The 14,608-nt window shown below is 50.4% G+C and overlaps 1 protein-coding gene across 5 annotated transcripts in view; it reads left to right on the top strand.

The window, feature by feature from the left end:
• The first annotated feature begins 2,288 nt into the window (after window positions 1-2,288).
• Window positions 2,289-14,608, top strand: part of Brd1 (bromodomain containing 1) — a 47,486-nt gene continuing 35,166 nt past the window's right edge. For 2 of the 5 annotated variants that reach the window (XR_004113287.1, XM_031352260.1), the window contains exons 1-2: window positions 2,472-2,573; window positions 5,681-7,061. Coding sequence is in view for 3 of the 5 variants with exons in the window: in XM_031352260.1 (XP_031208120.1) it covers window positions 5,695-7,061 (1,367 nt within the window). In the remaining 2 variants the exon portion in view is untranslated. Of the gene's footprint in view, window positions 2,574-3,464; window positions 3,535-5,680; window positions 7,062-14,608 lie in introns of those variants that run through there. The other 3 variants (XM_031352245.1, XM_031352250.1, XR_004113289.1) reach the window with 3 other exon arrangements.

Raw genomic sequence — 14,608 nt, 5'->3', positions numbered from 1 at the left:
AAAAAAAAAAAAAAAAAAAAAAAGTAAAACTGAAGGCCCTTCCTGTCTGATAGCTTTTCAGATGCTTTGATCCTTCAAGTTGCAGTCTGTCTTGGGTCTTGGTCTCGTGCCTGTCTGTGTATTCCCCAGCCCACTAAGAATTGCTTTCCCTGAGAAGTCCCACTCTCCCTCAGTCCTTCTTCTCTTGAAGGTGTTGTCTTTTCATCTTTGCTTTTATGAGAGTGTCTTACTATTGCTCTGTGTTGTGGGATCCTCCCCTTGTTGGTTTGCATTTAATTTTCCCAAGGTAGAGAGAAGTTTCGGGCTCATCTTGCTTGTTCTTCATGGACGGTTGTCCTGGCATGCTTAGATTCAGATAAGTGGAGCTCTATAGAGGGGGCAGCATTTGCAGCTCCTGGCTTTGTGGCAGAGGTACGCAGGCCTCACAGGGTACTCCTACCTTGGCTCAGTGGTGTGCCTGAAGAGAGTACTTGCTAAACGTGAGGCCTTGCTTGGGAGTGACTCCAGAATTAACTCACCCTTAAAGACTCTTTTCCAGCCTTTAATCCCAGGACTCTGGAGGCAGAGGTAGGTAAATCTCTTGAGTTCAAGGCCAGTCTGCTCTACAGAGGAAGTTCAGGGATATACTGAGAAGCCTTGCATTGAAAAAACAAACAACAACAAAGACTATTTTCCAGCCCGTAGTTTGGCTACAATGGGATATGAGCACTGGCTAGCCAAAAGCTCACGGGCCTCCAGCACCAACCTGGGATGCATAAATGAGCAAGTCTGTCTTGTCCCAATAACTGTGCGGTACCATATCCTGAGCAGTGAGCTTCCCTGTCCTTCACCTGGAGGAGAGCAGCTCTGCTCTAGAGTGAACAGTTTGTTTACCTGAGGGGTCCACCCTAATGTCACAGGCACGAGACTAGTGTTTCATTACCACGACATCTGTCACAAGCCTTCCAAGGCAACCAAAGAACTTAGTCTTTACCACCATTTCAAAATATTTAGAGATTAATCTCATTATGAAAATTCTCTCGAAACCCCTAACTTTTAAACTAAAGTAGAGGTAACAAGCCGGAGGGTGAGACCAGTGTCTCTAAGCACCAACCCACAGGGCCCGATCTCAAAGCCAGCCAAGCTTTTACGGCAGAGGTTCTCAACCTGTGGGTCATGACCCCTTTGGTGGTCCTGCATATCAGATATTTACATTCATAACAGTAGTGAAATTACAATTATGAAGTAGACATGAAATAATTTTATGCTGGGGGTCACCACAACATTGATCAACAGCAATAGGAAGGTTGAGAACCACTGCTTCAGAGCGTTACCAGGTCCCAGGTAGACATCAATGCTTAGTTACCTCTGCTAACACAATGCTTATAAGAGGAAGGCTTAAGTCACTGTGTGGAGGCCCATGGCTTAAGGGAAGCAGACCTTTGTCTTACATAGAGAGTTAATCAGAGTTAATGTAGTGAGAGTCTGGCTCAAAACAACAAAACCAATAACCAATCAACTAACCAAACCAAAAAAGAAAGAAAAAAAAAAAGAGAGAGGAAGGCGTGCATTGGGGCATGCCCCCCCCCAGACCTGGCTGCCCCATAGTTTCTGAGATCTCCACTACTTGTCACAGTCACTATTTATCCTCAGTTCCTTTCCATACCCTCCCCTACCCAACCACTGACCTCGCCTTGTGCCCTTTTTAGTGCCTTTCTAGTGCCACCTTAGGGTTCCCCAGTTCTAGCCGTTTATTCCTCAGAGGGATCCTCTCTTGTTTGGTGACCCTCCACCATGGCCCTCATTCCCATCCCCTCCTAACTCATCCTTCGAGAACCACCCTGGTCACCAGACACTATCAGAACCCCACATCTCCCTCTTAGGATGCAGCTCTTGATTCTCTCAAGAACCACTCCACTGGAAAGCTCGCACTCTCAGGAAACTCCACCTGACTCTTTAGGGTCAGCATCCGCGCTCTCCTCAATGCCACTGACTCTGTAGTAAACATCACCCATCTGGTTACCCTACTCTTAAAGCGGTCCTTCACTCCTCAGGAGCCCTAGCCTGTCTCCCCCAGAGCTCTGCTAGTCACCCCACTCTTGCAGCACTCCTTCGCCCCCTCCCGCCTCCGGATCCCCACCCTAACTCCCCGAGAGCCACCCTTCCTGGTCACCCCACTCTCTCCTTCGAGTCCGGCCCCGCCCCCTTCTCCGGGCTTGGCGCGGCGCGCGTCATGGCGGCGGCGGGCGGGGCGCGTCTCGCACGCAGCGCGCCGGGCGGAGCGCTCGCCGCATTGTTTGCTTCGCTGGGGAGCGAGCAGCGCCTCGGCAGGCGTCCGAGCAGCTCCGCGTCCGCGTCCTCCGCCCGGCCGGGCCCCGAGCCGGCCTTAGCCGGCCGTGCCGGCGCCGCCGACCCCGCCCGAGCCGCGGCGCCCTGCGGGCCCGGAGCCGCCGGCCGAGCGCGCCCCGGAGCCCGGCGGGGCACGGCTGCGCGGCCGTTGGCGGAGGAGCCGCGGCGCCATTAGCGCCGCCTCGGCCGCGCCGGCCCCCGCGCCCGCCCGCCCGCCGGGCTCCCGCGGCCGCGGCGCCCCGAAGGTGAGTGTCTGACGGTCCCTGTTCGCCGCCCGCCTCGCCGGCCGGGGAGGAGGTGCAGGCGCCATGTTTGGAGGCGGCAGCGGCGGCTCCGCATTGTCCGCGGGCGGGGAGGCCGGCGAGTCGGGGCGGCGAGGCCCGGAGGCCGAGAGGCCTGGCGGGCGCGGGAGCCGGAGGGACTGAGAAGGCCGGCCGGACGTGTGCCGCCGTGAGCCGGTGCGGCCGGGGACGCCGAGATGGGTGCCGGCGGCTCGCCCGAGAGGCCGGGTCCGGGAGGCGAGGCCGCGGCGAGATCGCGGAGGTGGAGGCGGAGGCCGCAGCCGGGTGGGGGCGGAGAGGGACACGGAGGCCGCGGCGGGGTCGGGGAGACAGAGGAGTAGAAGGAGGCCGCCTCGGCGCGGGAGGCGCGGCCAAGAGAATGGAGCGGGCGGCAGGGCTCGGGAGGCGGGGAAGCCGCCGGGCCGGGCGGGCTCTGGGAGCCTCGGCTGTCTGGGCCGCTGGGGCAACCGCGGGGCCGGGCGTCGGACAGCGGAGGAGGCGGAAGGCCTGGGGTCTCGTGGCGTCTGCCCACGGCCTCGCCCGTAGCCTTGGCGGCGCGGAGCGGGTCGCATTATGTAACAGATAGGTCCGATCTATTTTGCCAAGACAGGAAACTCCCTTGAAGAGAGGGACGGGCTCGGAAGATTTCCTAAGTCGAGCGGGGCCTGGTATCTCCGGAGCAAGCCCGCAGCTCCGCCAAACTCCGTGGATGAGTGCAGGAAACGCCGAGAAACGAACGCGCGTGCGCGGCTTTCTTGGGCCTTTAGGAGAGGAGCAACTTTCCTGTGCTTAATTTTGCAGACAACACTGCTCTTCATCGTGCACTGCTGTGGTGACACACTTACACGCACCTAGGAAACCGCCCCCCTTAAGGGAGGACATTCACCTCACCCTGCTGCGACTGTTTTAGAGTATCTGTCATCTGGTAACATGTAGTTATAGAATCTCGCTATTACTTAGTTACTGTTTTATCACTTGTTGGGTCCAGCACTGTCCTGAGTCTGTGTTTATTCCCCGGATGGTCACTTTAGAGTAAGGTGTGTCTCTTTCCTGTGTGCTTTTACAGTGAAGGTAGAGAAGCTCCAAGAGTTTTGATGGCTTGTCTACACACCAGGCAGGAAATGAACTGAACTGATTTTGAGCATGGAGTCTTTCCCTCTTTTTGCCAGCAAAGCTTTTTAGGATGTGTTTAGCACAGTTATTTCTGGAGAAGCATGCTTATTGCGTTTGCTGGCTTCTCCGTGGAAATGCTTGCTCCTGCACAGAGCCAGAGGGTCGAGTGCTGGGTAAATGAAAATGAGGAAGCAGATGGGATTGTTGGTCACCGTGCTGGGCAGTGCTGCTAAATGCCCTCTTTGCCCTGGTCACAATTACATTTTCAAATTACAGGGTAGCTGTGGCCATTAAGTATTAGGTTCAGTTCTTGTAGAAAAGTGGTTTTAAAGACCCTCAGTGCTCACTGGGGAATGTGGGGTTTGACAGGCTGGTTACAGTACTTTACTGGAGAGGAGAAAATTACATGTTTGCCTTTAGTCTGGGTGCTGTTGATTCTGCCTGCCTCAGTAGTGAGTTGTGAGTATCGGGTGTGCACTGTGCTTCTTTCTGTGCAGAATATGGTGCTGACACCTGGATTTGCATCTGTCTCACCTCAGGATGCTGCCAGAGAGAGGCCTAGTGCCGGCTAGGGTGGCTTTCACATTTCCCTGAGAATCCAGTGTTGAGGAGGCCCCTGGAAGAGCCTCAGTGTCTTCAGTCTTCTTGTTCATAGGTAGTGTCTGTAGAATGAGGGTCTCTGCAGCCTGAGAGGTCTCCTCGTGGGACTTAGAACACGAAGGCTGCTGCTCTTTGAGGGCTTTTCCCAGAGACCAGTAAGATAGCTGAATTATGAGTTCAGGCTTCCTCGAGAGCCCTGCCTCTGGGCTATTCTGACATTTCAACTTGGTATATTTGGGAGTCAGTCTTAGTCTACTTCTTGTCAGTAAGGTGGGCTTGTTCAACGGGAGGAGTGTGAGTGAGTGAATGAGATACTCCAGGTGCTCATTCTGCTTGATTAGTGGTCCAGAGTGGGCATGTCTGTTCATAAAGGTCCACAGACACCAAATCATAGCAGAGAAAGCCAAAAGTCGTGGAGTCCACTACAAGGGGTGGGAATATAGACAGTTAGCTCCCTGGTTTTGTCCATACTAGAAATCTCTGCAATGAAGTTTTCAGGCATGTGAACCAGCCATAAAGGAGGTGGGGTGGGGGAACTCTGCAGGCTGTGGTTTGAGGGAACCTGTCCTTTGTTTGGAGCATAAGCTGAGCATTTTCAGGGGTATCAGGAAGAGGGCAGAGATGCCACTTGATATCTTGCCCACTGCTAGGTTTGCTTGAAGAGTATGTGGCTGAGCACACGGCCAGGTCCTGGCCTGAGTGAAAGGGAAAGGCTGGTGCTGCCAGGCTGGTCACTGCTGAGGCGTCCTGAAAGCTACATTGGGCTCCTGGGGCAAAGATATCCCACAGACCAGACCAGCGTTCCCTTCAGTCCTTTGTAGGATGTGTTTGTGGGAAGAATGGAGTACTTTATGCTGTTGTGTTATGGAGGCTTCTGCCCCCCCAGCAGGAAAGTTCACAGGAGTACTCTGCGGGGCTAGTGAGAAAGCAAGGAGAGTGCTAAGGGTAGGTGGCTGCTTTGTGGCCACTGGTCATAGTCTCTGTTGTGAAGTCTGTCAGAAAACCAATCTGTACTTGCTGGGGAGAGGCCTAGCTCCTAACTCTGTGTTAAAGAGGCTGTGTTATGTTTGTAGCTTGCTTCTGGCTTGGTAGAGAGAGGTGACTTGTGGGTGGAATGCACCTGTGCCCTAGCTATTCAGCAGAACCCCGAGGGCTGCCGCTTCCTGCTGTCTCCTGGCCCAGCAGTACCTTTCTCTACCTGGGTGTGGTGAGGGAGAGGCTTGCTGAAATGGAAGTCTTCTTGAGTGTATTTAAACTCTGAGCTTTGTTTGTGGGTGATTTGTTAGTGCCACCCAAGCATATTTTGAAGTCTTCTGTCATCCTGCATGGAGTTAACTTTTCCTTTGACTTTATTTTAGGTAATCATTGCCAAATGAGGAGGAAAGGACGATGTCATCGAGGTTCTGCAGCGAGGCATCCTTCTTCCCCGTGCAGTATTAAACACTCCCCGACTCGAGAAACATTGACATACGCACAAGCTCAAAGGATGGTGGAGATAGAGATCGAAGGGCGCTTGCATCGGATCAGTATTTTCGATCCCTTGGAGATCATACTAGAAGATGACCTCACTGCTCAGGAAATGAGTGAATGCAACAGTAATAAGGAGAACAGTGAGAGGCCACCCGTTTGCTTAAGAACTAAGCGTCACAAAAACAACAGAGTCAAAAAGAAAAATGAAGTCCTGCCCAGCACCCATGGCACACCAGCTTCAGCCAGTGCCCTTCCTGAGCCCAAGGTGCGGATTGTGGAGTACAGTCCTCCCTCTGCACCCAGGAGGCCCCCTGTGTACTACAAGTTCATCGAGAAGTCAGCTGAGGAGCTGGACAACGAGGTCGAGTACGACATGGATGAGGAAGACTATGCCTGGTTAGAGATCATCAATGAGAAGCGGAAGGGTGACTGTGTCTCTGCTGTGTCACAGAATATGTTTGAGTTCCTGATGGATCGCTTCGAGAAGGAGTCCTACTGTGAGAACCAGAAGCAGGGTGAGCAGCAGTCCTTGATAGATGAGGATGCTGTCTGCTGCATCTGCATGGATGGGGAGTGCCAGAACAGCAATGTTATACTCTTCTGTGACATGTGCAACCTGGCTGTGCACCAGGAGTGCTATGGGGTGCCCTACATACCGGAGGGCCAGTGGCTTTGCCGCCACTGCTTGCAGTCTCGGGCCCGCCCTGCGGATTGCGTGCTGTGCCCTAATAAGGGTGGTGCCTTCAAAAAGACAGACGATGACCGATGGGGCCATGTGGTATGTGCCCTGTGGATCCCAGAGGTTGGCTTTGCCAACACGGTATTCATTGAGCCCATCGATGGTGTGAGGAACATACCTCCTGCCCGGTGGAAACTGACATGCTACCTCTGTAAGCAGAAAGGCGTGGGTGCCTGCATTCAGTGCCACAAAGCAAATTGCTACACAGCATTCCATGTGACATGTGCCCAGAAGGCTGGCCTATACATGAAGATGGAGCCTGTGAAGGAGCTGACTGGAGGCAGTGCCACGTTCTCTGTCAGAAAGACTGCTTATTGTGATGTCCACACACCTCCAGGCTGTACCCGCAGGCCTCTGAACATTTATGGAGATGTTGAAATGAAAAATGGTGTGTGTCGAAAAGAAAGCTCAGTCAAAACAGTCAGGTCTACATCCAAGGTCAGGAAAAAAGCAAAAAAGGCTAAGAAAACACTGGCTGAGCCCTGTACGGTCCTGCCGACCGTGTGTGCTCCGTATATTCCCCCTCAAAGGTAAGTGCATCTGAGCTTCAGCTCAGATGGGCCTGAAGGGAAGGACTTGATGGAGAACACAAATCAGGGCCTGCGGGAGTCCTGCCGCACCCGCCCCTCCTCCTGATAGTCTGTCCTGAGCTGTAGCCATTCATTTGCTACTCCAGTGGGGCATAAGTGTACGAGAGGTTACAGATTGGGATAGTTTACAGTCTTTGTCACCCATTGGCCTTGAATATAAGGTAGGTGTACTCATGGGAGCCACAGCCACACTAGTATTCATTCAACCCTGGGTTTCTGGATTTCATAGCATCCTGGGTTTTGTTTCTATCTATAATGCCGGTAAACTCCCTTATTACCGGATTTTAGGACCTCGTAGAAAAGCACCTGGCTGGAAAAGTGAACCACCTCAGTAAGGTGACCATCGAGGTGAGCTGAGAACAGCTGCTGTCAGCAGGCAGATGGGGGGCCATCTGTCTTCTGCCTGTCTTGAACTCTCAGGGATCCTCTGCCTGTCTCCCGAGTGCTCTGACCATACTTGACTTCTTTTGCTGCTTAACGTCTTCAGGAGTGCACCCGTTGCTTGATCTGCTGTGCTAAGGCCCACATTGAGTGTTCCTGGTGGGAGGACGTGTCCTCTGTATGCAGCCTAGGGACTACTTTAGCTTCTTTAGTCTGCATTGGGCTGCCCTCTTCACCTTGTGTCCTCTGGACTTACTCCGTGGCATGCTGTTTTCGTTCCATTATTTCAAAAAGTGTTCCTTTTTACATCATAGCCCGTGGATGCCAAGTGAACCCACTCTTTTTGTATCCATTTGGACCCTTTTTTGAGCCTTAAGGTAGTAGTTTTCTGTGAAGGGGGCGTGGGCTTTTAGTTTGGTCGGGTTTGTAGCACTCCAGATGAAGTTCACGTGAAGCAGACAGCTGCACTAAAGCAACTTAGATGGGCGTGGTTGTAAACAGGCCTGCTCTGTGAAGCACTCATTCCTCAGCACACTGGTGGACAGTACATTTCAGAGTTTTTTTGGGGGCTGGGTGTTGAGATCAGGTCTCTTTGTATCCTTGACTGTTCTAGAATGCCTATAGACCAGGCTGTCCTGGAACTCCCACCCACTTGCCTCTGCCTCCTGAGTGTGCTCGGGAGAAAGACATGAGCCACCACCACCTGACTCAGAAGCTGGCTTTAACATAGTGGACATTAGTTTTTTTGCCTTGCTTTCTTATGGATGTCTGATTTGAAGAAATTGATCATTCTTACTAGAGCGTCTTGATTATACTATGGAGTTGGGCATTGTTGTGCCTCAGTGAGCTTACTGGTTGAGCTAGGAACACAAACACGAAAAGAACTAGCACAAGCCTTTGTGTTAGAGTTTAAAGTGGGTAAATGCTGTTTGTTTTTATAGACCTATACCTACTTCTTATAGTCAGTGAATCAGAAACAGAGATCTCATAACCCTTTGTTCAGAGAAGAGTCCTGTTAGAACCAACATGCCCCTAACATTTTCAGCCTAACTTAAAAGATGGCATCTCTGGGATTTTTACGCCTATAGAGGCAGAAAGGATAGGGTTATAATGAAGAGCTTCTGCTCATGAAAGTTTAGCTTTACCAAACTTGAAGTAAATGAAACAGCACTTGGCTTCTCTGGCCAGCGCCAAATAGCCTGCATTGCAGGTGCTGGGTGCCGGGCGCCATCCTACACCCTGTCCTGTGCTTCCCGATGTTCAGGTTTTGGAACAGGAAAGCTGCCAGGTAGGCGGGACTGTTGCAGGGAGTGTCTGCACTGAGAACAAAACTCTTCGGCTTTCAGAGCCATCGAGGAAAGAACTTGAAGCTTAGAAAAGCTTCCAGGGTCTGTTGTAGAACTGGGCAGATAAGAGGTGCATTGTGACCTGTGTGTTCTCTTATGAACAAGGTCTTGTCTGTAGGCCAAGGCTACCTGCGCCTTAGGGAGCACACACCAGGTCGGCCTCAGCCTGTCAAGTGCTCACTGTCATGTCCCAGCTTGCCTTACTTTGTTTTGTCCTGTTCAGTTTTGTTTTGTGACAGGATCTCTATAGCCCAGGCAAGGTTCAGCCTCAGCCTCTTGACTGATGGAATGACAGGTATAAGCCACCATGCATAGCTGCTTGCTACTGGTGCTGCTGCTTTTTAAAGATTTATTCTTTTTGTGTTTTGCCTGTATGTATATATGCGCACCATGTGTGTGACTGGTTCCCTCCAGTCAGAAGAGGACTTCAGATCCCCTGGAACTAAAGTTAGGATTTTAGTGAGTCACCAGTGAGATGGAACTGTGTCTGCTTGAGCAGCTCTGGGGCACCAGCTGTAACCAGTAGACTGAGGGCAGGCAGTGCTGGCCCATGTGGCTTACACCTTTAACCTCAGCCACTGGAAACAGAGGCAGGATTTCTATTTAGAGTTCAAGGCCATCCTGGTCTGTATGGTGAGCTCCAGGACAGCCAGGGTTACATAGAGAGACTCTGTCTCCAAAAGGGAAAAATTTGAGTTGAAATTTGGGAAAGGTTGAAGAAGGAAGGTCTAAAGAAGACAGTTTTTGTGGTTTTTTTTTTTTGGTTGGTTTTTTGGTTGTTGTTTTTTTTTTGGCAGGGTTTTCCTGTATGGACCTAGCTCTAAAGACCAGGCTGGCCTTGAACTTGACATCTGCCTGTTCCTGCTTCCCAAAGGTGGGTACCACCAATACCCTACCTATTTTTTTTTTTCCTAAGAAAACCATTTTGACGTGTGTTTTTCAGTGCTCTTCTGACGGACATTGCTGCTGCCCTGCTCATCCTCCTCATTCTGTCTAACAGGAGGAAAGAGAAAGAACTGGTAAAGGGCAGAGCTTTGTAGTTCCCTTCTCTGAAGTACCAAGCCTGGTAACTTTCCTGCCCTGGCCATATGGGGCCATAGTCTTTATCTCTGTAACAGCTATAGCTGCTGAGTGAGTAGCTGTGTCTGCCCAGATCTGGACTTGGACAGTCTGCACTTGGAGAGTTGGTATGCAGTTCATTCAGTACCGATGCCTAAGTAGTGACTTGGTGCTGGGTTAGCAGTGAGACTAAGGCGCCTTCTGTTTGCTGTTCATACTGCCAGTCCTTGATCTGGCTATGGGAAAAGAGTCCGTGGCGTGTGAACACTTGATGCACTTCATTAGGTAGACTAGGTCTTGCTTTTACATATACTATTCTGGCTTGAATTTTGTCCATACCCCTCCTCCTCCTCCATGCTTCTGGTGGTTAACTGGGTAGCCAGTTTTGGTTTGACTTGCCAGCTTTTTTCCTCTTTTTTTTTTTTTTTTTTTTTTTTTTTTTTTTTTTTTTTTGTGTTGCTGGCACAGCTGTTTGTTTGTTTGTTTGGTTTGGTTTTTCTAGACAGGGTTTCTCTGTGTAGCCCTGGCTGTCCTGGAACTCACTCTATAGATCAGGCTGGCCTGGAACTCAGAAATCCGCCTGCCTCTGCCTCCCAAGTGCTGGGATTAAAGGCGTGCGCCACCACCGCCCGGCTGTTTATTTATTTTGAGTTTTAGAGAAAGAGTTTTTTCTCTTGTGTGGTCCTGACTGTACTAGAACTTGGTCTGTAGATCCTGTTGGCCTCCAACTCAAAGATCTGTCTTTCCCTCCCAAGTGTTGGGATTAAAGATGTGTACCAACATGCCTGACTTTTCTCCCCTCACCCCCCATCCCCAAGTCTGTCTAAATTTTTGAGACAGGGTCTATGTAACCTTGGCTAACCTAGACCTAGAGCTTTCTATGTAGACTAGGCTAGCCTCAGACTCCTCCACATGCCTCTGCCTCCTGAGCACTGGGATTAAAGGCTTGTCAATAGCATACCTGGCTTAGTTACCAGTTTTGAAAAAGAGTACATGCAAAAATATTATGTATAATTTGAATTTTGCTCTTTCTGGACTAGTGGTATGTACTCTTTGGGGATGCTGACATTGCACTGCTGTGAGCCACAGCTTTAATGAGCTGCACAAAGAAGATGGCTGAGCACTTGGTGGGGAGCTTTGCTGTTTAACTGGGCTGTTGGATAGCAAGAAATGAGTCTTTGACGTGTGTGTGTGAGGTGATGAGCATCTAGCCTCCTGTCAAAGAGCATCTGTATTTGATAAACATTTCCATCTGCCACACTTGGCTCCATCCTTCCAGGTGGAAGCCCTGCCCTGCATGCATTGGGAGCAGTGTAAGGAGGGCTTGCTGCTGTGCCAGTCCTTGGAAAGCAGGCAGATGCTGGGGAAGAAGCATTTGAACAACCAACTGAAAAGTACAAAATGACACACTCTGGTTTGGAAGGCAGAGCCCACCTGACAGCCGGCAAGTGGAGAGAGGGAGGAACTTGGTCTGGGAGAGTGGGTCCGCCTACTCATTGCAGCAGCGTGCCCTTAGAAAGCTGGGTTGAATGAGCTGAAGTCGCTGTCTGCTGACTCTTCCCCTGGTGGACCTGGGTCTGTTGTCCCTGGGCACTCAGCAGAGGGCATCTCCAGTATGGCTGCTCTCCTCCTCTTAGTTCTTAGCATACTTATTTTATTGCTGGGGGCAGGCTGTTCCTTTGGTCTCACTGCTGCTGCTGTGAGTCAGCCCACTTGAGGCTGACAGTGGGATGGACTTGGTGCCAGAGCTGCCCAGAGTTTCTCCCTGTGGGACTCTGAGGTCAGCGGGACTCTCAAGTTGTCGGTTCCAATATTTTTAGTGATAGATTTCAAACCATAAAAGTAAAGGGAACAAAAGACCACATTAGAAAAGGAGTGCTGTACATGGCTGTGTGCCCTTGGGGCGTGGGTTCTAAGCTATCCTTTGCAGTGAGGAAGAACACCTGCATGTCCTGCCCTGTCTATGCCCACCTTCTAGAGGTGATCTTGATGCCTGCTTGCCCATGCCCTGTGCCTCCAGCTCCATGCCCCTGATCCAGCCTGCCTCACACACTTCTCGGGCTCTATGATAGGAGTCTTAGGAAGACCATTCTGATACCTGCTTTGTTCTGAGGTACCAGCGCTTTGAGCCAAATGGAAGCTAAGGATCTAGAGGGCCTGGAGGTAGGCAGAGCAGTCACTGGCAGGACACAGGGTTGGTGTTGTCTCCACTGACACCATTTGAGCTGCTGCTCTAACTACTCTGCAGCTCTCCTAGGTTTGGATGCTCTGTGTCATCTGGTGTGTTTCCTTCTGGCTCATTCAAGTTAGTGCCTCAATATGGAGTGAGTCTTCCTTCCATGGTTGTCTCAGAGCAGTGGTTCTCTACTTTCTTAGTGCTATGACCTTTTAATATACTTCCTCGTGTTATGGTGACCCTCAACCATAAATTATTTTTGTTACTATTTTATAACTAGCTTTGCTATTGTTATGAATCATAATAAAAATGTTTTTGGAGATACAGGTTTGCCAAAGGTTGAGAACCACTGGTCTACAGTATTGCTGGTCTCTTTTTTTGTTTTTGTGTTGACTAGACTGACCTAGAACTCAGAGATCTCCCTGCCTTTGCCTCCCAACTGTTGGGATTAAAGGTGTGTGCCACCGTGCCTTGATGTTTCTGAGGGTGGTGTTTCCTGGTGTCTAGTCTGGCATCTTTGTCGAGACTTGAAAACATGTGCAGACTGAGGGTTGCTTGTGCTTGGCCAGTCTTTGCACTGCTGATTAGAGTAAGTGTTCATCCTCGGGTCCCGTGACTTCCTCTCGGGCTTTTGTTCTTCTACCTTTGTACTGGTTTGTCAGTTACCTGAGGTGGCTGGGACATTACCCACCACATAGGACATGGCCATGGTGAGGAGAGGAGGCAGTTTCTCACTACCTCTTGGGAGGTGAATAGTCAACCATTTGATAGCATTTGTAATACAGTTGGCCTCTGCCACAGTTGGCCTGTCACCTCTTTGATCTTGGCCCCTGCTCATTTTCTGTGGCAAGTGTCTCCTTATAGGCAGCCAATGAAGACGCCAACTTGCCAGCTCTCTTGGTGACTGACTGTTGTGTGCTTTTTGGCAATCCCAGGTTTCACATGGCCATCTATTGACCAAGGAGTGGGGTGCATGGTCTGTGTCTAGAGGTAAATTGTAGCCTTGGCAGAAAACCTAGGCTTTAAAAAGGTGCTTGGCTTTTTTTTTCCATGATGTAATGATTCTTGTATTCATTGATACTGTAAGGTTAGAGTCTCTTGCCAGCCTGAGCATGCAGCTGTGCTACACACGAATGGAGTTCACTATAAATGTGTAGGATGTATAGGGAGTGTTGCATCAAGAAAGGAGGCTGGTTTCCAAAATCTCACTCTCCAGAAGTGACGATGGTGTGGAGCATCTTGAGAGATTGTGGATGTGGGCCCGTATATGGGTAGAAGTTATGTTCTTTTCCTCCTTTTCATGATTTTTGCCTAGGAAACTAGAAAAACCAAAGACTAACATAACTTGAATTATCAAGTATAGCAGAGAAGCACAGTTACCTCTGGAGGCCTGCAGTCCAGCAGAGAAGCACAGTTACCTCTGGAGGCCTGCAGTCCCTGGGTCCATTCTCATCCTTAGGACAGTGTTCACAGGAATCTGGGGTTGGCATGTACCAGTCTTCCTTCGGCAAGGCTTGTCTTCTCATTTCTAGTGATAGCTATGATTTGCAAGGGGAAAAATAAGCTTTAAGAAGTATGGAGAACCCATTTGTTCAGCAACTTAACCTCCTGTGACTGGTTAGTCCTCCCTTGCCTGTACCTCCCTTTGTCTCAGCCATGTGACTCTGTCCATGACGTTGCAGTATATAAAGATCCTTCTTGCTGGGCAGTGGTGGCACACGCCTTTAATCCCAGCACTTGGGAGGCAGAGGCAGGTGGATTTCTGAGGCCAGCCTGGTCTACAGAATGAGTCCCAGGACAGCCAGGGCTACACAGAGAAACCCTGTCTTGAAAAACAAACAAAAACAAAACAAAAAAATCCTTCTCAGAACTGTAGATTGATACTTACTGATGCAATGTGTATTGTTGGTCCTTTTCTGTGTGGAGGGTCCCCAGGGGTCAGAGAGTTTTCCTTGTCCTCCTGCAGGAGCCTTTGGGGTCCTGGAGTTGTTTGTTGAGGATGGCGTGTGCAGCATAAGAACCTGTTCCCCTATTCTGCTGGCTGTTCCTGCTGGGTAGACCTTCCTGCTGGGTAGACCTTCCTGCTGGCTCCCAGGCCAACAGTTACTTAACCTCATGTGTTCTTGGTCTGGTTCCATAGTATTGCTGAGCTTTTTACTGACTGTCCCATGACTGCATGGCTGTCCCTGTGATATCAGTGTTCTGTGGGGATACTGGTAGGGATTACCCCTCCTCTCTCTCACATAGTGGCTTTCTGGTTTTTTTGTTTTCTTTTTTTTTTTTTGAGATATGGTCTCTTCATAGGTCTGGCTGTCCTTGAAATCAGTATGTAAACCAGACTGCCTTGCCTCTGCCTCCCTAGTACTGGGATTAAGGGTTCAGATTAAGGGTTCGTACCACCACACCTGGCTAATATGGGAGAGTTACCAGGTTAGGCCCTGCCTTAACAATAACCACAGCTCTACCCACCCCACTTTCTAAAATACTCTCCCCTGCCCCCAAATAAAACTAGCCTTTTGTGACTT

Source organism: Mastomys coucha, unplaced genomic scaffold, assembly GCF_008632895.1.
Source record: "Mastomys coucha isolate ucsf_1 unplaced genomic scaffold, UCSF_Mcou_1 pScaffold11, whole genome shotgun sequence".
Classification (NCBI taxonomy): Eukaryota; Metazoa; Chordata; class Mammalia; order Rodentia; family Muridae; genus Mastomys; species Mastomys coucha.
Note: the sequence above shows the minus strand (reverse complement) of the source record. Positions and strands in the feature narration are given on the sequence as shown.